Genomic DNA, 22,320 nt, shown 5'->3' on the forward strand with positions numbered 1-22,320 from the left:
TGGCGACGCGGACACGCAGTTGGAGAGGATTAACGTCTACTTTAACGAAGCTTCCGGTACGCATAAGGGAAACCGAAAGTCACCAATGTGACAGCGTTATATAATAGTTCACATTTGCACTTGTATAATATGCACCTTATGTGAATTGTCAAATGGATAAGACTAAAGAACTGTCAAAACACGTGACTAATATTTCTACCCAAAATTGTCTTTAAAACGCAGTCAATAGTAAGTTTACCCAATACCCATATAAGTATGTTATAACATTTTGCAGCTTATGACTTGAAAAGTATTTCTCCAATTTAAGTGATAACTTTAGTTGTGAATAGACTTTTTGTTGTATATGTGGTATCAATAAGCAACGACAAGTGTGTTCTTAGGTATAGTAAAATCAAAAAGCATATTGTTAGTGTTAGAATGTGCTTTAAACAAGAAATTATGTATGCCCTCACCCGCGCAGCTAAGTCATAAATGTGCAAATGTTAAGTATTTTTTTAAATATTGTTTGTTCACATTGATATCATAATATTAAGGGTTCTTCCTGCTGACAAGCCCATATGACCTTGACCTTTTACCCGTTTACCTCAAAATTAAAAGGCGTCTTTATTTTATTCCGAGTAACCAGCATACCGTTTTTAATGATCATGTGTCCAAGCGTTTCCAATCTATAATGCGAAAAAGAATATACAGAAAACAATGCCACTTTGACCTTGACCTTTTGTATGTTGCTCAATGTCAGTAATCGTCTTTTTCTCCTGCTTTATTAACCAGCAGCTTATGTAAAGGTGTTGCATGTATCGCGTTGATGACGGTTGAAAATCGAATTTCACCCCCCCCCCCACGTCTTCGAATTTGTATTTAAAAAAATGTGTATCACATTAATATTGCAGGTAGCAAGTATGTGCCTCGAGCCATTCTGTTGGACCTTGAGCCGGGGACCATGGATTCGGTCAGATCGGGACCATTCGGGGCGCTATTCAGGCCCGACAACTTCGTGTTCGGACAATCCGGAGCGGGGAACAACTGGGCTAAAGGCCACTACACGGAAGGTGCTGAACTAGTCGACACAGTCCTTGAGGTCATCCGGAAAGAGGCAGAAAACTGCGACTGCCTCCAAGGGTTTCAGGTAAAATAGAAATTTAAATGTTAACGACATACACAACCGAGTAACTAACATTAATATTCTAGTATGTATCAAACGTTTACCCAGAATAACGCCCATGTATCATTGCAGAACACTTGTTTTAAAAATTCGAATGCACTTGAAAGCTTCAAAACGATTATGGTTGACCCATTTCTTTTTAATAGGTTTTGTATGTGTGTCTCGTACGATACTATACAAGGTACCGATATATCCAAAACAAACATCATTGAGATATGACTTCATCATGCTCATTATAATATTAACGGACGTTGTCTCTGTCTTCCAGTTGACGCACTCGCTAGGAGGAGGTACTGGAAGTGGCATGGGGACGCTGCTGATCAGCAAGATCCGGGAGGAGTACCCGGACCGCATCATGACCACCTTTTCCGTGATGCCATCACCAAAGGTAACCCTCGGCATCAACCTCGAACTTCCGTTTTTCCCCCCAAAACACACCATTTGCTCGTCCGCCCTTTTACCTATTGCTCCCGAATTTAAAACTGCTCACATCGATGTATACACGTACATATAATGGCATAATACAACAAAAGCATCACAAACAACAAAATAAAACAAGCTTGCTTAGCGTACAATCAACATTAAAAGATGGTAATATTGATGTAACCAAATCAATGTACGATACGTTTCTGAATATGTGAAAAACATATTGAAGCAATAAGTATGTGCTCTCAATGGTATTTAAGTCCAGTACCAGATTAGATTTTTTTCAAGAACTTCCGTCTGCTTAAAGCTTTTTGCAAATGGATATAAAGGGTGTGTATCTTTCCGCATGATTGTGAGTAAGCACGGGATTAAATGTACATAAACCATGAGAAGGTGATAAATATCTATTACTGTTTAACCATAATGAAAATATGTTATTATATTTTTTGTACAAAAATGCAGTTTAACTGATTACTGAATAATTAATAAGATTCAATGAACAATCGCATTTTATAGATCTGGTCACGGTGCTAATTAGCTCACACGCGCTCGAAGTGGGAGGCGGATTCACCTCCCGGTGTCATTAGTAAACATATTTCTTCAAAAACATTCTATTCTGAAACCTTTTGATTGGTTTCTAGCTGATCAATTATGCAAGAACGTATCTAGGATTGTCCGTCAACAAATACATATCTTTAAAATAGTGTTGCCATGTCATCAAAGCGCTTTTAAAACTAGTAAACATTTTCGCAGAAAGCGATACCCCGATTATGAAATAGTTTTCATAGACATTAGCTTCGTCTACCAAATCCCTTATAAATCGATTTGTAAAAAATAGCAAACGGAAGGGGGGCGTGGCAATTTTCGTTAAATTTCTCAGAAGCCGATCGTAGGTGTTTAAAAGAATTTCAAAACACGTCCCTGCGGCGACTCACGAACGAATACCGGTAACTTTAATTATTTTGACTCATACAATATGGCCTCTACAGATCCCTTACACACAAATATTCTTTGGGTTACCCTCTACAGACTACGCGGTTTTAGTATTCGGCGTCCACATAATCTTGATATCCGTGTGACGAAGCCGCATTTGGGTGGCTGAGCTCCATAACATGGCAGTGAATGTTGAACACAGGTGGTCGCCGCGGGTCCTCGTGGCTCTGTTGATTATACATTTTGCGTAACCCTAATACAATAGTGTACGTGCTTTACAGGTCTCGGACACGGTTGTCGAACCTTACAACGCGACACTGTCCATCCATCAACTCGTAGAAAACACAGATGAAACTTTCTGCATTGACAACGAGGCCCTGTATGACATCTGCTTCCGGACGCTCAAATTGACCACGCCCACTTACGGCGACCTGAACCACTTAGTTTCTGCCACCATGTCCGGCATCACCACGTGCTTACGATTCCCGGGGCAGCTGAACGCTGACCTCCGTAAGCTGGCTGTCAACATGGTTCCCTTCCCGCGTCTCCATTTCTTTGTGCCCGGTTTCGCGCCGCTAACATCGCGCGGGAGCCAGCAGTACCGCGCATTAACGGTTCCGGAGCTGACTCAGCAGATGTTCGACGCAAAAAACATGATGGCGGCGTGCGATCCGCGTCATGGGCGATACCTTACCGTCGCCGCCATGTTTCGTGGCCGGATGTCAATGAAGGAGGTCGACGAACAAATGCTGAACGTCCAGAGTAAGAACAGTGCGTATTTCGTGGAATGGATTCCGAACAACGTTAAAACCGCCGTCTGCGACGTTCCACCACGTGGTCTTAAAATGTCCGCTACGTTCGTTGGTAATACGACGGCTATTCAAGAAATCTTTAAGCGCGTTTCCGAGCAGTTCACGGCCATGTTCCGTCGCAAGGCTTTCCTTCACTGGTACACCGGCGAGGGTATGGACGAGATGGAGTTCACCGAGGCCGAGTCGAACATGAACGACCTGGTGTCCGAGTACCAGCAGTACCAGGACGCAACTTGTGAGGAGGAGGAGGAGGAAGCCGCGGAGGGAGAGGAGGAAGAGGAGGCATAACTGACTTCAAGTGTTAGTTTTTATTTATTGATAATCTTTGTGATGTATGTTTTGAGAATATCGTGAATGTATAGAACGAGGCTATTGACCTTTTATATATGTCTTTTATAATATGCACTTTTAATCGTCAAATGGTTCGTGATTTGCTTAAACTTTTATATGATTTATTTTGTTTATTTATATTCAGATTCAGAGTTATTGAACTACTCAATATGTATCACATATAGTGGTACTTGATATAACAACGCTCGCTGAATGGTTTTATTGTCTGATCGAGACTATAATGTACTAAGTATAAACATTGACCAAAATAAAACATAAAACAAATCTCCTTTAACATGGTTGAGAGAGAGCGAGTGTGAGGGAATACGAGATAATCATCACTTATTATATATGGATTTTTAACTCCAAAGATAGATTAGGTCACTTTATATCCAACATGTTTATGTTGCCTTTCGTGGTCTCTCTTAGGGTGAGCTTCCGATACTACACGTTTATACGGTGAGAATAATTTAATTTCCGGAAACTTGTGTTGTTTTGCGCAAAAGTATACTGCAAACAAACTTTTAAGGATTATCAACAGAGTCAAAAAGCGTTTTGAAAAGCCTTGAAAAGAATATAACCAATCTATCAAGAAATGATGGGTTTTTAACGTCTGACAAATCGTCTGTTTCAAGCTCGTCTGCGCTATCATTGTCGTCTGTTTCTTGCAAGTTCAATTGATCAAATTCTCGATTCTGTAAAAGTTTCAAAGTCATGTTCAGTTTTTTATTTTCAACGCTTGTTGGGCTCCATACGCTTTGTTCCTCCAACCCATATCGGGTCGACAGACGCTTAAATAAACAATGGCGAGCTTTTTTTACATTCGTCTCTCCGTCGATTCTACCAAGGCGTTTATACAATTTCATTGTCTGAAACTGCAGATTTGTGAAACAGCGCCCTCCTGACATTTTCATTACCTCGTTTATTTGTGAAAATAAATCAGTTATTTGGCAAGAGTTCTCGTAACCAGACATAGTATTGTCAATTGCAAAAATTCTACTATCACAAGCTTCGAAGAAGGCTTGGAATTCTGGATTGCCAGTAGAAATAATGTCCTGAAGAGAAGTTCTGCCCTTTTCCAACCGATCGCGATGAGTGACAACGATTATAACAAATTTTGAAACGTTTGGTCCAAACGCTTTGTAAATCAGTTTCAGTGTTTTGACACATTCTTTGGTGAAGCGATCCGGACTGGTGACGAAAAGCAGAGAATGAAAACCGGGTGACAGATACGAATAAACCTTGATGAGCTCTTTTGAAATAAGCTGATTTCCTTTTAAAGTGTCGTAAAATCCTGGAGTGTCCACGACTACCACCCTACGACCGCCGATGACCTCTTCGGCAAAGTCCGTAGCCTTGGTTATGGAACCAAGTCCTAACGATGCTTTGAAAGCCATGCGTCCAAGAATGGAATTTCCGGTCGAACTTTTCCCCGACCCCGTCTTGCCTACCAAAAGAATACGATACTCTGAAAAAAAAAGAAGTTTTTGTTTCAATTATTCAATTCAATAGCTGAGTTATTGTGTTTACTATAACATGGGCTGCTGTTGAAATTGTTGCTACAGATTTTGACGAATTTAAAGAAAATCGATATATTGTCTGATAGTTTGCGAATTTATATAATTCTATTATCATAACATACCCAAGGCTCACGAGACTTTTATACATCAAGAGGGTCATTATGTGTAATATACACAGATGGACGGACATTTGCAAACAAGTATGCTTAGTAGTGTAAATGTAAATCCATTAAATGTCAGGATATTGGCTGGAATAGCCACATAAATTTTTGTAGTAATCTTGATAGTAATGGTCAATAAATACCATGTTTTGGGTCAGTAAATAAAAGTAAGCATCTGAAAATCAATGTTTTATTAAATCCACATGTATAAATTTAAATCAATAGACGAGAAAACAAAACATGTCTAGAACAGATAAACATTTCTATAAGAGACTAATAAAATTTGTTCTATGATTTGACCTAGTGACCTAGTTTCTGACCCCAGATGACCCAAATACAATCCCAATCCAGATTTCATCAAGATAAACATTCTGACAAATTTTCATAAATATCTGATGGAAAACTGTGATCTCTATTGTCTACACAAGGTCTTTCTATGATTTGACCTAGTGACTTAGTTTTTGACCCCAGATGACCCGAAATACAATTCCAAACCAGATTTTAACAAGACAAACATTCTGACCATATTTCATTAAGATCTGATGAAAACTGTGACCTCTATATTCTACACAATGTTTTTCTATGATTTGACCTAGTGACCTAGTTTCTGATCCCAGATGCTCCAAATATAATCCCAACGCAGATTTCATTAAGATTAAAATTCTGACCAATTTTCATAAAGATTGGATGAAAACTGTGGTCTCTATTGCCTACACAAGGTTTTTCAATTATTTGACCTAGTTGCCTAGTTTTTGACCCCGGATGACCCAAATACAATCCCAACCCAGATTTCATCAAGATTAACATTCTGGCCAAATTTTATTAAGATTGGATGAAAACTGTGACCTCTACTGTCTACACAAGTGTTTTTTAAACTTTGACCTAGTGACCTTGTTTTTGACCCTAGATGACCCAAATTCGATCCCAACGCAAATTTTAACAAGACAAACATTCTGACCATATTTCATTAAGATCTGATGAAAACTGTGACCTCTATTGTCTACACAAGGTTTTTCTATGATTTGACCTAGTGACCTAGTTTCTGACCACAGATGACCCAAATACAATCCCAATCCAGATTTTATCAAGATAAACATTCTGACCAAATTTCATAAAGATTGGATGAAAACTGTGACCCGTATTGTCTACACAAGGTTTTTCTATTATTTGACCTAGTTACTTAGTTTTTGACCCCAGATGACCCAAATACAATCCCAACCCAGATTTCATCAAGATTAACATTCTGACCAAATTTTATTAAGATTGGATGAAAACTGTGACCTCTACTGTCTACACAAGTTTTTTTTTAACTTTGACCTAGTGACCTAGTGTTTGACCCTAGATGACCCAAATTCGATCCCAACCCAGATTTTAACAAGACAAACATTCTGACCATATTTCATTAAGATCTGATGAAAACTGTGTCCTTTATTGTCTACTCAAGGTTTTTCTATGATTTGACCTAGTGACCTAGTTTCTGACCCCAGATGACCCAAATACAATCCCAATCCAGATTTTATCAAGATATACATTCTGACAAAATTTCATAAAGATTGGATGAAAAATGTGACCTCTATTGTCTACACAATGTTTTTCTATTATTTGACAAAGTGACCTAGTTTTTGACCCCAGATGACCCAAATACAATCCCGACCCAGATTTCATCAAGATAAACATTGTGACCAAATTTCATAAAGATTGGATGAAAACTGTGACCTCTATTGTCTATACAAACAAATTGTTGACGGACGCACGCACGCACGACGGACGCCGGACATCACACGATCACATAAGATCACCGTGTCACTTTGTGACAGGTGAGCTGAAAATGTTATGTTCTCATTAAGAAAACGTTATTCTGATGAAAAAAATCAAGCTGTTCGCATTGTCCCACGCAGAGACCTGATCGCTTTATAGTTAAATGTGTATTGAAATTTACAATAATTATAAAACGAAAAACAGATTACGATATTTTTAAACATGAACATCAAATCCATCAAAACAAAAACAAAATCTCGGCTGAAATTAATAGGCTGTTAATTATTATAAAAATATATTACCACTTAATTTCTTATTTTTTGTAGCCATTTTAGAGGTATGTTCACTTATTCCTTTCAAGTAGGTCAATCAAAGGTAGCACACATTTAATCAACAATCTGATCAATTTAGTGTATTGTTAATTTGCTCGAGACAATAGAGAAGAACGCTCACTTATTGTGTTAATGAATCCTTTTGTGTACAAGTTCAATTGAACAGAGGCATTTATACGTTTGCATTTTAGAAGTGAAAAAAAGAAAGAAAACAAAAAGAAAAAAAGAAAGAAAGAAAGAATGAATGAATGAATGAGCGAACGAACGATCGAACGATCGAACGAACGAACGATCATACGAACGAATGAATGAAAGGGATATCGAATTCGTTTGATCAAACGAATACATTATTTGATTAAGTACAAAGTGTATCAAAGCATGACCGACCTGATGAGTGACTAATATATTGATTAAAGTTCAGCGTCCGGAAACCACATCTGTATTCACGTTACTGAGTACTTCGAAGATAAAATAATACTTTAACAAAACGTATGTTAGCGCGTCTCGTAAAAAGCAACTGTCTATGGCTTATATTTTGCAGAAATCATCCATAATATCCATTAATCAAAACACAAATCAAGTTTAGTGATTAACGTATATGTCATTAACAAGGTTTTCACCGAAGTTTAAAATCCTGGTAAAAAGATTGGGGTATGGTGCGCGGCGAGTGGGCGGGAGGCGTCGCACAAGTCGTTAAGGGTCGATTTTTTGAGCCGCGTTCTGAGAAAACTAGGCTTAAAGCATGTGCGTAAAGTGTCGTCCCAGATTAGCCTGTGCAGTTGCGCAGGCTAATCAGGGACGACATTTCCGCTTTTATGGTATTTTTAGTTTCAAGAAAGTCTCTCCTTACCGAAAATCAAGATTAGGCGGAAAGTGTCGTCCCTGATTAGCCTGTGGGGACTCCAGTATACTTTAGTTTGGATGTAAATGTAGCATTGACATGTTGTGTATATGTAGCTTACACGAAGAAAGAGCTTAATAAAGCATTTGCAGTCAGTTGGTTTAAGGTCAAGGTCACTGTTACTAAACATAGACAAACATTTAGCATGTAATTTCCGTTCAATAGCTTTAGTTTGCATTGACAAACCTTGGTGGAAATTGTGATTAAGCAAGCTTGCATGGTGATCTAGCTAGGGAATAGAATTGGAGCGGTGTGTGTGGTGGGGAGGGGGGGGGGGGGGGGGTAAGGGCCACTGTTACTAAAACAAGGGCCACTGTTACTAAAACAAAATTGCTTACTCTAAATATCTGGAATTTTATGTACCGGTAGATATTTACGGAAACTGTGTGTACGTTTATAACACGAATACCGAGTTTTGGGAGTGAATTTTGGACCAGTCTGGTTAAGGCAAGAACTTTTTAACTGCAAAAACCATCAACGGTTTCTGCTAAAAAACTGCAGTTGTGATGGAGATCATGTTCTGAAACTACTCTTTCAGTATAAAGTGTGAAGTCAATACGAACCAGTACAATCTAGTTAATCACGAAATTTTGCGACTACAGGCTGATTTGGATAAGTCTTGCTAGTAAAAGCAACAAAATATTATTAACCAAACAAGAGCTGTCTCCATCGGTTGACATGTGCCCCCGAAAAACGCGTTGATAGTTATGTAAAACAGCTAAATAACAGAACAAATTTTCGAAACCTAAATGACCGGCCCTAACTTCAAGGTCATGGACACAGGGGTCAAGATTTGTGTGCGTATGGAAAGGCCTTGTCCATGTACACATGCATACCAAATATGAAGGTTACATCATAAAGTGTGGTGATGATCCGAGGACAATTACTTGAGTAATTGAGTGGAAATGCTATTTTTTGATGATCTGTGGGCAATAACTCAGAAGTGCCTGGATAAATTTGGCTGATTATTAAACTTTATCTAGATTTTAGTGCCTTACACATTTTTGTGAAGTTTGGTGAAGATCCGATGACAATTGCTTGAGTTATTGAGCGGAAATTTTTCGATGATTCAAGGGCCGTTAGTCGGGAGTGTCTTGGTCAATTTGGCTGATATCGAACTTGACCTAGATGTTATGATCTTACACATTTTTATGAAGTGTGGCGAATCTATGACATTTGCTCGAGTTATTGAGCGGAAACGAGAAAAAAACACGCACTTTTTCGATGATTCAAGGGTCGTAACTCAGGAGTGTCTGGGTCAATATGGCAGATTATCGAATTTGACCAAGATGTTATTGGATTACACATTTTCATGGAGTGTGGCGAAGATTCAATGACATTTGCTCGAGTTATTGAGCGAAAACGATAAAAAAAATGCGATGATTCAAGGGCCGTTACTCAGGAGTGTCTGGGTCAATTTGGCCGATTATCGAACTTTACCTAAATGTTATTGCCTTACACATTTTCGTGAAGTTTGGTGAAGATCTGATGACAATTGCTTGACTTATTGAGCGGAAACTAATCTGGACGGACGGACGGACTAACTAACGGACGGTGCGATTTTAATATGCCCCCAGAACCTATGTTCTGGGGCATAAAAATATTAATAGCTCTTATGAAAGATTTCATATCAAAATAAGATCAAAGTGAGAGTGTTTGATACAGGTAGATATGAATAGGTCATAGGTCGTGTTCTAAGCATCAAATAGTTGTACGAGTGTGTGTTTGTGCACGATAAACGAAAATATATCATTGAGATCTACCTGATACAGAAGAACGTTTTTAATTAATTCAAGTCCAAATAAGTCAAGGCCAAAGCGAGATTGGGCGATATGGATGGATTGATTATGGACGTAAGCAACAAGTCATGTGAGGTGGAGCAAACGACAAAATCTAGTTAACCATCAAATAGTCCATTAATGTCCAAATTAGGTAAATACCAACGTGAGACTGGGTGTTATTGGTAGATAGTAAATGTGCAAGTGTCAAGAGGCTGGAGGGGGGGGGGGGAGGAGGCCAACATACGTTTATCAAACACTTTGTCCCAAGCATAAATATTTTTAGTGTTGGTAACTCAAACCTTGCCCTTTATTTAATCATTTTGAAATCTTTCTTCAAGTCACACACTGCAATGCCATAATGGTCTAATTCCTTAACTGACAAAGTGCGGTTTGTATATTGTACAAAAGCCGTTGTGATTTTTTCTCCTTAACAAGGTGCAAATATATCTGATCTTCCTGATCTCGTCCCACCATTTACCAAACCTATCAGGGATTATGGTCTGGCAAAAAAGTGTGTGTGGCAAGTTTTTCAAAAGATACCATGAAACATGAACGTACAGTATTCAAACAATGACACACTACCAGGCCATGATGACACAGACCGGTTACCCTTTATTAATATCAATTAATCAAAGCACATCCAAGACATTATTATGATTTATTGCTTAATATCAAACAAAGACAGTAACAAAAACAAGAAATCTAAGAAATACCAAACAAATCAGTAAGTCGATCACTAGAATAAATTTACAAAGGATTCAGTAATAAAGTTATGTGTAAATAAATATAGCACAAGTGATGTTTGGTTATTTGGTGCATTTAAAACTCTAGCAAACACCAAAGAATGCACATATAACAAGGTCCCTCATTCCCATATCTACATAGAACAATCCTCACAATAAAGTACCAAATACCTTTCAAACAGATAAATCAGTAGTTTTTGCAAGCAATGGGTATTTCATATAAATAAACCGTGTACATTTTACAATAAATGCATTATTTTATCAAAAATGATTTATAATTTAACAAGGGCTGTTTGTAAAACATGCATGCCCCCCATATGGGCTGTCCGTTGTAGTGGCAGCCATTGTGTGAATACGATTTTTGTTACTGTGACCTTGACCTTTGACCTAGTGACCTGAAAATCAATAGGGGTCATCTGCGAGTCACGATCAATCTACCTATGAAGTGTCATGATCCTAGGCAAAAGCGTTCTTGAGTTATCATCCGAAAATCATTTTACTATTTCGGGTCACCGTGACCTTGACCTTTGACTTGTGACCTCAAAATCAATAGGGGTCATCTGCGAGTCATGATCAATCTACCTATGAAGTTTAATGATCCTAGGCGTATGCGTTCTTGAGTTATCATCCGAAAACCATTTTACTATTTCGGGTCACCGTGACCTTGACCTTTGACCTAGTGACCTCAAAACCGATAGGGGTCATCTGCGAGTCATGATCAATCTACCCATGAAGTTTCATGATCCTAGGCGTATGCGTTCTTGAGTTATCATCCGGAAACCATTTTACTATTTCGGGTCACCGTGACCTTGACCTTTGACCTAGTGACATCAAAATCGATAGGGGTCATCTGCGAGTCATGATCAATCTACCCATGAAGTTTCATGATCCTAGGTGTATGCGTTCTTGAGTTATCATCCGGAAACCATTTTACTATTTCGGGTCACCGTGACCTTGACCTTTGACCTAGTAACCTCAAAATCAATAGAGGTCATCTGCAAGTCATGATCAATCTACCCATGAAGTTTCATGATCGTAGGCGTATGCGTTCTTGAGTTATCATCCAGAAACCATTTTACTATTTCGGGTCACCGTGACCTTGACCTTTGACCTAGTGCCCTCAAAATCAATAGGGGTCATCTGCAAGTCATGATCAATGTACCTATGAAGTTTCATGATCCTAGCCCCAAGCGTTCTTGAGTTATCATCCGGAAACCACCTGGTGGACGGACCGACAGACCGACCGACATGTGCAAAGCAATATACCCCTCTTCTTCGAAGGGGGGCATAATAATTATAATAATTTTATTATTATTTAATATTTTGTTTAGAGCTGGTTACTGGTTGTGCTATATCCTGTCATCCAAGACAGAATACAGAAAATGCAACACTCAATTTATGTTATCAATATCAACGATTTTATCAGACTGGATGAAATTATTTCCCGAAAAATCTAGAAAATACTACGTGTCATCATATAAACTGTCAAGAGTGCAAAACCCTTTTGTGGGACAATAGTTTGTCTCAAAATCAGTTCATTATACATGTATGAAGTTGCACCATGCTAACACAGTTTCTACAGCTTTGCATGCAGGTAAGCATGTTCAACACCATAAGCTGGTTGAAATCATTTGAGTTAATAGCTAAAAGAACTGAACCAGTTTTAAGCATTGATGCAACTGCTTGCTAGAGGTTAATCTGACAAAGTTCTGCAAAGGGAGATAAGTGCTACAAGTATATCCGTCGGAGATCAGCAGGGGAGGTAATCATGTTACATTGTGGACACAACTTCTTTGCACCCTGAAACGGATAATAAGAATTTCTTCATCAAACATGCATTTTTTTAATATAAATACTGATCTTTCTATATGCAAATAACAACCGTGATGATATTAAACTACCCAGTAAAAGGAGCAACAAGAAGTCCTGGTCTTAACACAATGCAGTCAAATTAAGTTCAAATTTCAATTGTAAACGTAATGGTGTCATCCTTTAGAAACTCAAAATAACTTCACAATTGTTGTTAATCAGTCAATTCACGCATCTTAAAACATTTTGATCACTGGTTATTGAACAACTCAGGCTCCTTTGGTTTAATCCACCTTCACATCAGAACTCCAAATCATTCTATATAGGCCTGTACAAAACGATCCATTGACAATTAGTTATTCAGAAAATAGGTCTCCTGGCTTGAATTGTTAGTTTGACCGACATTAAAACAGAACAAACTCTCATTAAATCAGAATGTTCCAGAATTATAATGATTTAAATTGAAGGAATGCATGAATAAATTAATGAACGAAGAAAAGAATGGATGAATCTTCAACCTATTTTACAAAATGAATTAACTCACAAAGTAACTAACTAACAAATTTAGTTATAATACTTCTGAGATCAATTCTTACATGTATTTTAAATGAAGGGCATTAATCGAAACGTGTTTGTTACATAGTTTAGTAATTTTCTTTAGAATGTCTTTGCTACAAATAGATTTAGTACAATATTTGTTTCATGTGGCTACTATAAAATCATTTATTTCACAGTAATTGCTGTGTTATGCCTAATTGTTGTTGTTAACCAGTAAATATACATCTATTAGAAATCCTTATACATAGCCTTTGAATTGAGAGTAGGGGTGACTCTCCTATGGTTAAATCCCTACACATAAAAACTTCTGAATCATTGTGTTTATTTGCAAATACACACCAATCCATGGAACAACACAGCTGTGAATAGGGAAAAAAGTGCAGTCTGCCCTGCTAATCAGTGACAACACTTTCCACCTTAATTGGATTTTCAAAGAAGAGACTTCATTTAAACAATAAATACCATAACAGTGGAGTCGTCCCTAATAAGCATCTGTGAACTTCACAGGCTAATCTAGGACGACACTTGCCACACATGCATTAAGCCCAGTTTTCCCAGAATGCACGTCAATAGTTCTAAGGATTACCATGGTTCTGAGCCAACACTCCTCACAGTGTACGTGCCAGCACTGAGTTGATGTCACTGGCTTACTGTAGGGCTCCTGCAAACACACAAATATGGTAAGACATTAACAATAACCTACATGAACCATTTAAACATCAAAGTATCACATTTCAACTGGCTTCATAGTTTAAATGATTAACAGTTATCGTCTCAATTTTTTTATGTATCACACATTCAAACATACAAGTTATAATGAAGAAGTCTTATATTACTATTTTTATTTAGAGAATCAGATAATTTATTTAGAGAGATATGTGGTTAAATACAAACCTGAACCAAAGCATTATATTGAGAAAAATTATTTAATGAGCAACGTTCGGGAGAACTTTGGGTTAATGCACATGCATCATAGCATCAATCTGACCTGTGCAGTCGGCACAGGCTAAGAAAGGACGATACTTTTCGCTTTTATGAAAATTTTACCTTAAAGGAAGCCTCTTCAAACCGAAAATTAAGTTAAGCAACAAAGTGTTGTCCCTGATTAGCCTATGCAGACTGCACAGGCTAATCTGGGATGACATTTCACGCACATGCATTAACCCTATTTTCTCATCAGATGGGACAGAGCAACTCACCATACAGATCAGACATTTTGTGGCGGCTGCTTCTCTGCTGCGGTCCTTCAGCTTACATTTGAGGGCCGTGATGATCTGTCCGGCAGAGCCACCAATACAGGCCTCCTCACTGAACTCAACCTTGACCTTGACCCCCGGGGCAGGGTGGTGGGCACCCTCAATATCTGACACACAGATGGCACATTTACAAAAAATTGTATGGTTGCATACAATCAGAGATTTCAATAGATTTTGAAAACCAGCAGCCAATTGTATAAATATGGATAACTTGGATGGAGTCTATTGTGGTATGTCAGGTAAGTGTTGTTTTGTCAAAGTTTCAATAAAATCTTATCATAAATAAAGAGGTTATGGCAATTTAAGCAAAATTTGATAATTTGACCTTGAGTCAAGGTCATTCAAAGGTCAAGGTCAAATTCAACTTGCCAGGTACAGTACCCTCATGATAATATGAAAGTATTTTAAGTTTTAAAGCAATAGCCTTGATACTTTAGAAGTAAAGTGGATCTAAAAACTAAATTTAACCAAATATTCAAAGTTACCTAAGTCAAAAAAGGCCATAATTCTGTCAAAATGACGACCAGAGTTATGCAACTTGTCCCCTCATGATAGTTAACGAGTGTTCCAAGTCTCAAAGCAATAGCTATGATACTTTAGGAGTAAAGTGGACCAAGACACACAACTTAACAAATTTTTCAATTTTTCAAAGTATAAAGGGGCTATAATTCTGTCAAAATGCCAGTGAGAGTTACATAACTTGCCTGCTCAGTCCCCGTATGATATATAGTAAGTGTTGCAAGTATGAAAGCAATAGCTTTGATACTTTAGGAATAAAGTGGACCTAAACAAAAAACTTAACCAAATTTTCTAAGTATTAAAAGGGTACATAATTCTGTCAAAATGCCAGCCAGAGCTATCTAACTTTGCCTGCCCAGTCCCCTCATGATAGTAAGTAAGTGTACCAAGTTTGAATGCAATAGCTTTGATACTTTATGACAAAAGTGGACCTAAACACAAAACTTAACCGGACGCCGATGCAGACGCCGACACCAAGGTGATGACAACAGCTCATAATTTTTTTTACAAAAAATAGATGAGCTAAAAAAGGACTCAAAAGCATTTCTATATAGCTCAGTTGAAGGGCTTATACAAATTACTTTAATTGTAAATTTAAGTGAGAATGCAAGTAATTTATGAAGAAAAAAAATAAGCTCCAATCTCTATGATACATTAATTCAGAGAAAAAAAATTAATTTCCTTTCAATTTTTCATGAAGTTTTGATCTAAGGAACATATTAGTTTAAGAGGTTTATTTGCTGGGATATAAACATTCAGACATAACTAAAATGAATTATCAGATCTTCACAAATACACAACTAGAATTCAAAATAAGTGTCAATATAAAGACTTAAGTTTAAAAACTATTACCTGGGTTTATATGTTTTATGTTTGTTAAATTTGTTTATGTATGCATGTAACTAGAAACTGTTGATACTGTGGCCCAAGTACATGTTCATGTTATTTCAAACTCAGACTTTAAAAAAGAAGTGCATGTACCTGTTTCCACCAGTCGATCTTGGTTTGACAGATGGGACGGCAGATCGGCAGCACTGGAAAGAGGAAAACTGTCGTGATAATAAGCTCTTCACTGCTTTAAATGGAAATATCAGTGAAATATAACTGTAAAAGTAAATACAGATGTAGTAAGGCAAACATTTATTCCTATCAGACTCAAATTAGTGAAATGATGCACTTATATAAAGAAAATCAAAATCACTATTATCCTCAGAGATAATTTATGTTAAAATATACAGTAAAAACTGGCCAAGCGGTCAACTGAGAACAACAGTCAATTGCAGACAACAGTCAGTTTGGATTCCCCCCTGATAAAAATAACTCTATATAACACTTGAGAATAACGGTCAACTGCTAACAGCCAGTTTATTTCACTCTGAAAGTCATTTTCAAACTGAGAACAACGGTCACGAGTACGTTGTTTCGAGTTGTGAAGAGTAAAAACACAAACAAAACAGGAGCAAGTAAAAATAACAATGTGTAAAAGTAGCAATTATCGTCTATTAAGAAAAAAAAGATATTGAATTGCAACTTTTATAACAATCTAAATAAATTTTTACAAGATTTTTGCGTCATTTTCTTTGAATGAGAACAATTAAAGTTATACAGTACTTTCGGTTTTTGACAGCGAATCCGCTTTTTATACTTTTTTGGAAGTGACGTCAATGACACTTGACAACCTTTATTTAAAAATATCTCCCAATGAATGTAACACCAACTGTCTGATTTAGTGAATGAACGAGATGCACGAGTAAACAACAATACTATGGTTGATAAAGTCATAGATTTGGTTTAAAAATTGGTATGAAATTAAATCAATTTTTTAGATATTATTCTGTATTATTCTATAGAAGTTATTTACGTTATTATGCTGAGTTATAGGAAATGAGCCATTGTTTTACACAAGTGTTAAGACAGGCTGGGGTAACGACGAAGCAATACTTCCAACTGACCAACCATCTGAAAAGTGGTGATCCGAAAACAGTGTTCACTTGTCGACAACGATCACTTTGACCATTTCCCTTGACTGACCGCTGTTCTCTATTTTGACTGTACTAGATTGACCGCTGTTCTCTATTTTGACTGTACTAGTACAACATTTCTCTTGACTGACCGCTGTTCTCTATTTTGACTGTACTAGTACAACTTCAGCTTGTCAAGAGTGTTTAGGAATAACCTCATCATGGTTAGTTCAGATTTTCCAAGTTGTAACAAAGAAATATTTGATTGAACATTCCTCCCACACCAATCAGTGACTACACTTTCCGCCTAAACTGGATTTTCATTTAGAAGAGACCTCCTTTAAAAGAACAAGATATGTGTTTGTCAGAAACACAATGCCCCCTTCTCGGCCACTTTAAAGCCATACATTTGACCTTTGACCTTGAAGGATGACCTTGACCTTTCACCAATCAAAAGAGGACGTGCATGTGTATCTCATGAAGCTGCACATGCATGCCAAATATCAAGTTGCTATCTTCAATATAGCAAAAGTAATGACCAAGGTTAAAGTTTTAGGACGGATGGACAGACTGACTTACTGATGGACAGACAGACAGATGGACAGTTCAACAAGATGTGTTTGTGAAACACAATGTCCCCCTATATGACGTTTGACCTTGTAGGATGACCTTGACCTTGACCCTTTACCACTCAAAATGTGCAGCTCCATGAGATACACATGCATTTCAAATATAAAATTGCTAGCTTCAATATTGCAGAAGTGACATTACATGAGCAATTTTGACCCATATATTTGACCTTGAAGGATGACTTTGACCTTTCACCACTCAAAATGTGCAGCTCCATGAGATACACATGCATGCCAAATATCAAGTTGCCTATCTTCAATATTGCAAAAGTATTCATAAAATTAGCGATTTGGGCCACATATATTTAACCTCTGACCTTGAAGGATGACCTTGACCTTTCACCACTCAAAATGTGCAGCTCCATGAGATACACATGCATGCCAAATATCAAGTTGCTATCTTCAATATTGCAAAAGTACTCATAAAATGAGCGATTTTGGCCACATATATATGACATCTGACCTTGAAGGATGACCTTGACCTTTCACCACTCAAATTGTGCAGCTCCATGAGATACACATGCATGCCAAATATCAAGTTGCTATCTTGAATATTGAATTACTGCAAAAGTGTACATTAAATGAGCGATTTTGACCCATGTATTTCACCTTTGACCTTGAAGGATGACCTTGACCTTTCACCACTCAAAATGTGCAGCTCCATGAGATACATATGCATGCCAAATATCAAGTTCCTATCTTCAATATTGCAAAAGTTATTGCAAATGTTAAAGTTGGCGCAAACCAACCAACCAACCAACCAACCAACCAACCAACAGACCAACCAACCAACAGACCAACAGACAGGGCAAAAACAATATGTCCCCCACTACCCTTTGGGGGCATAAAAACTATAAAAGTGGAATATGTTGTCCAAAATTAGCCTGTGCAGTATACAGTACCTTTAGACACATGCATTAAGCCCAGTTTTCACAGAACAATCTTCATTTAACAATAACTAAAGTTGCATACACCAGTACCTGAGTACAGCTCCCCTGAGGGCTTCCCTCTCCTGATCTTCACCAGGCTCATCAGACGCACACGGAATCACGTCTGCTTCACTGTATCTTAGCAACAACATCAAGGAATGTAGTGTGTCATAAAAACATACAGCATATGGAATCATGGGAAGCTTGCTATACTATGATCTATACCGTAATAAAACAATGGAGTTTATTTCTTTTAAAATTAACCGCTTTTTTCATATTAATTGATTTGGTCTTATTCATTATATTTTGGAAGGAATCCTTTACCAGGGGCAACAGAACATGATAAAAACAAGGCCCAGCCCGCGGGAGGATAAGTCTGAAATATATACAGTGTGTTCATATTGACAATGTTTTGTCAACAGTGCCAAAGACCTATAAAATACGTGTATTTTATAGGTCTTTGACAGTGCTTAGATGAGTACTGACTAATAAGTAAAATCTGCGACCAAAAGAAAGATATTCATCTAAATAAGCTCCCAAAAATATTTGTATTGAATACAAAACTGTGCATGAAATTGACTAACTACTTGGAATTTATTTCCAGTCCAAAAGATACTGAGGTTTCCCATATTTTTCTGAATCGTCATCATCAACATTGAGATCTGCATCCTCATCCAGCCCTTCACTACTGCACCCTGCAACCTGGAAACCTGTGCCTGAAACATGTAAATTAGTACAGATATAGTGTTGGAGATAATACAGGTATAGCAGGGGAGGTAATACAGCCATAGCAGGGAAGGGAATACAGGTATAGCAGGGGATGTAATACAAGTCTAGCAGGTGAGGTAATACAGGCATAGCAGGGGAGGTAATACAGGCATAGCAGGGGAGGTACTACATGCCTAGGTAGCACACCATAGAAGGAAGCAGAATATTCGAATTGGCCACGGTCAAAAAGTAAAATATTGGGAAAGGGTAGGTTTCCATGTCAAATATGAAGGTAATAGGTCTTATTGTACCCCCAAATTGCATTAAATCCTAAGAATATGACCATTTTAAAATGCGAAACTGTGGTGTCATGACCTCTTCACATACTTTTGTTCTTTGTTACTCAGGAATGACAACTGCGGTAGGCATATTGTATTTTGGGTTATATTTAAGCTGGCATCGCTAGTAGGGTCATGCTGTGAATAATTACGCAAAAAACACTAGGAAACTTGGTATTTATTCATGGTTTGAAGGGTTGTGCTATGTTTTGCGTGTAAAAATATTATTCCAAAAGCAGCTATCATTTTGTTTCATTCGTCCCCGGCCACTTTCGTCAAGGTATTGATTTTGAAGCCCCTGTTTGCGGCCTTGCCATTCTTTCATTTTTGTCAATAGTATCACCTGTACAGGTTCCTTATGCTATCTTAAATGTAAGTTTTAGACTACTTGTGTGCAGTGAATGTGTTTTTATGATTGCACGTTCGTCCTTTTCTGAATTGGGCTTGGTGGAGATCAAGAAGGCGTCCGAGGCTCCGAGAGAGTGTTTCTACCGTGGTGTGCTACCCTAGCAGGTAAGGTAATACATGTAAAGCAGGAGAGGTAATACAGGCATAGCAGAGGAGGTAATAAAGACATAGCAGGGGAGGTAATACAGGCATAGCAGAGGAGGTAATACAGGCATAGCAGGGGAGGTAATACAGGCATTGCAGGGGAGGTAATATAGGCATAGCAGGGGAAGCAATACAGGCATAGCAGGGGAGGTAAAACAGGTATAGCAGGGGAGGTAATAAATGTAAAGCAGGAGAGGTAATAAAGGCATAGCAGAAGTGATAATGCAGGCATAGCAGGGAAGATGATACAGGCATAGCTGGGAAGATGATACAGGCATAGCTGGGAAGATGATACAGGCATAGCAGGGAAGATGATACAGGCATAGCAGGGAAGATGATACAGGCATAGCTGGGAAGTGAATACAGGCATAGCTGGGAAGATGATACAGGCATAGCTGGGAAGATGATACAGGCATAGCTGGGAAGATGATACAGGCATAGCTGGGAAGATGATACAGGCATAGCAGGGAAGATGATACAGGCATAGCTGGGAAGTGAATACAGGCATAGCAGGGAAGATGATACAGGCATAGCTGGGAAGATGATACAGGCATAGCTGGGAAGATGATACAGGCATAGCTGGGAAGATGATACAGGCATAGCTGGGAAGATGATACAGGCATAGCTGGGAAGATGATACAGGCATAGCTGGAAGATGATACAGGCATAGCTGGGAAGATGATACAGGCATAGCTGGGAAGATGATACAGGTATAGCTGGGAAGATGATACAGGCATAGCTGGGAAGATGATACAGGCATAGCTGGGAAGATGATACAGGCATAGCTGGGAAGATGATACAGGCATAGCTGGGAAGATGATACAGGCATAGCTGGGAAGATGATACAGGCATAGCAGGGAAGATGATACAGGTATAGCTGGGAAGTGAATACAGGCATAGCTGGGAAGATGATACAGGCATAGCTGGGAAGATGATACAGGCATAGCTGGGAAGATGATACAGGCATAGCTGGGAAGATGATACAGGCATAGCTGGGAAGATGATACAGGCATAGCTGGGAAGATGATACAGGCATAGCTGGGAAGATGATACATGCATAGCTGGGAAGATGATACAGGCATAGCTGGGAAGATGATACAGGCATAGCTGGGAAGATGATACAGGCATAGCTGGGAAGATGATACAGGTATAGCTGGGAAGATGATACAGGCATAGCTGGGAAGATGATACAGGCATAGCTGGGAAGATGATACAGGCATAGCTGGGAAGATGATACAGGCATAGCTGGGAAGATGATACAGGCATAGCTGGGAAGATGATACAGGCATAGCTGGGAAGATGATACAGGCATAGCTGGGAAGATGATACAGGCATAGCTGGGAAGATGATACAGGCATAGCTGGGAAGTGAATACAGGTCTAACAAAAGAGATGCTACAGGTCTAACAGGGAGTTGAAAGAAGTACTGAAATTTCAATATGTATTTTCATCACACATTAATTCCACTATATTCGCAACTCTTTTAAGGACAAAAGTAACCCTGCTTTTCTGCATCTAAAGAATATCCTAAATAAAATTCAATCTGTTTGAGAGTTCCCAATACCTGCATATCCACCGTCCAGCATGGTGGATGCTCGTATCCTGGTTTGCCCAGCCCATGTGTATTCCTCGTAACCAAGGTTATCCTCGCCATCCGTTTCCACGTCAACCATTACACCATCCTCCTCATCTCGCTGAAACACAGGTATTCCATGGTTACATACAAGGTGTCCCATTGCACACAACTTTGAAGGAGTCTGACATTGTTTACAGCCATCAAGGAGCTGTGCACACTCCTTTAAGGAACGGTATAACTATATACCAGGCTTTAAAAGAACAGCCTCACAATGTTCTCTGCCTTCATCACATTATGTAAACACCATTAAAGGAGAGGTAAACTATGTATGCAGCTTTAAAACAACAGCCTCATAATGTATACAGCCTTCAAGGAGAAGTCTCACAATCTACACAGCTTTAAGGTAGCACATTAATTTGAATAACCCTTTTTCAGAATAATTTTTTAAACAAAATTGTTCACACAACAAAATAAAGGAGTTTTGTTATGCCGTAATTTTTATCACAGATATACTAGACAACTCATTAATGTTCAACAAGAGGGCCTGAAAGGCCCAAGGTATCCCCCGCAACATATGCTTTGTTTGAGGATGGGTGCAAATTGGACGGATGAACATAATGATAGATG

General features: G+C 38.3%; 2 protein-coding genes across 6 annotated transcripts in view; one reads left to right on the forward strand and one right to left on the reverse strand.

The window, feature by feature from the left end:
• LOC127862297 (tubulin beta chain-like) overlaps nt 1-3,948 on the forward strand; it is an 8,625-nt gene extending 4,677 nt beyond the window's left edge. Inside the window, exons 2-5 of the mRNA XM_052401372.1 lie at nt 1-56; nt 891-1,126; nt 1,431-1,550; nt 2,803-3,948. The exon at nt 1-56 is cut by the window's left edge and continues 53 nt beyond it. Of these exons, the coding sequence (XP_052257332.1) occupies nt 1-56; nt 891-1,126; nt 1,431-1,550; nt 2,803-3,621 (1,231 nt within the window). The 3' untranslated portion in view covers nt 3,622-3,948. The remainder of the gene's footprint in view (nt 57-890; nt 1,127-1,430; nt 1,551-2,802) is intronic.
• A 6,812-nt stretch (nt 3,949-10,760) lies between these two features.
• Nucleotides 10,761-22,320, reverse strand: part of LOC127862292 (E3 ubiquitin-protein ligase Rnf220-like) — a 46,966-nt gene continuing 35,406 nt past the window's right edge. For 2 of the 5 annotated variants that reach the window (XM_052401365.1, XM_052401364.1), the window contains 7 exons: nt 21,682-21,811; nt 19,137-19,236; nt 18,572-18,658; nt 15,983-16,035; nt 14,426-14,589; nt 13,813-13,887; nt 10,761-12,659 (listed from right to left, as the gene is read on the reverse strand). In XM_052401365.1, the coding sequence (XP_052257325.1) occupies nt 12,588-12,659; nt 13,813-13,887; nt 14,426-14,589; nt 15,983-16,035; nt 18,572-18,658; nt 19,137-19,236; nt 21,682-21,811 (681 nt within the window). In that variant the 3' untranslated portion in view covers nt 10,761-12,587. The remainder of the gene's footprint in view (nt 12,660-13,812; nt 13,888-14,425; nt 14,590-15,982; nt 16,036-18,571; nt 18,659-19,136; nt 19,237-21,681; nt 21,812-22,320) is intronic. The other 3 variants (XR_008040535.1, XR_008040534.1, XR_008040533.1) reach the window with 3 other exon arrangements.

The sequence above is a fragment of the Dreissena polymorpha genome, chromosome 16 (genome assembly GCF_020536995.1).
Source record: "Dreissena polymorpha isolate Duluth1 chromosome 16, UMN_Dpol_1.0, whole genome shotgun sequence".
NCBI classification, from domain to species: domain Eukaryota; kingdom Metazoa; phylum Mollusca; class Bivalvia; order Myida; family Dreissenidae; genus Dreissena; species Dreissena polymorpha.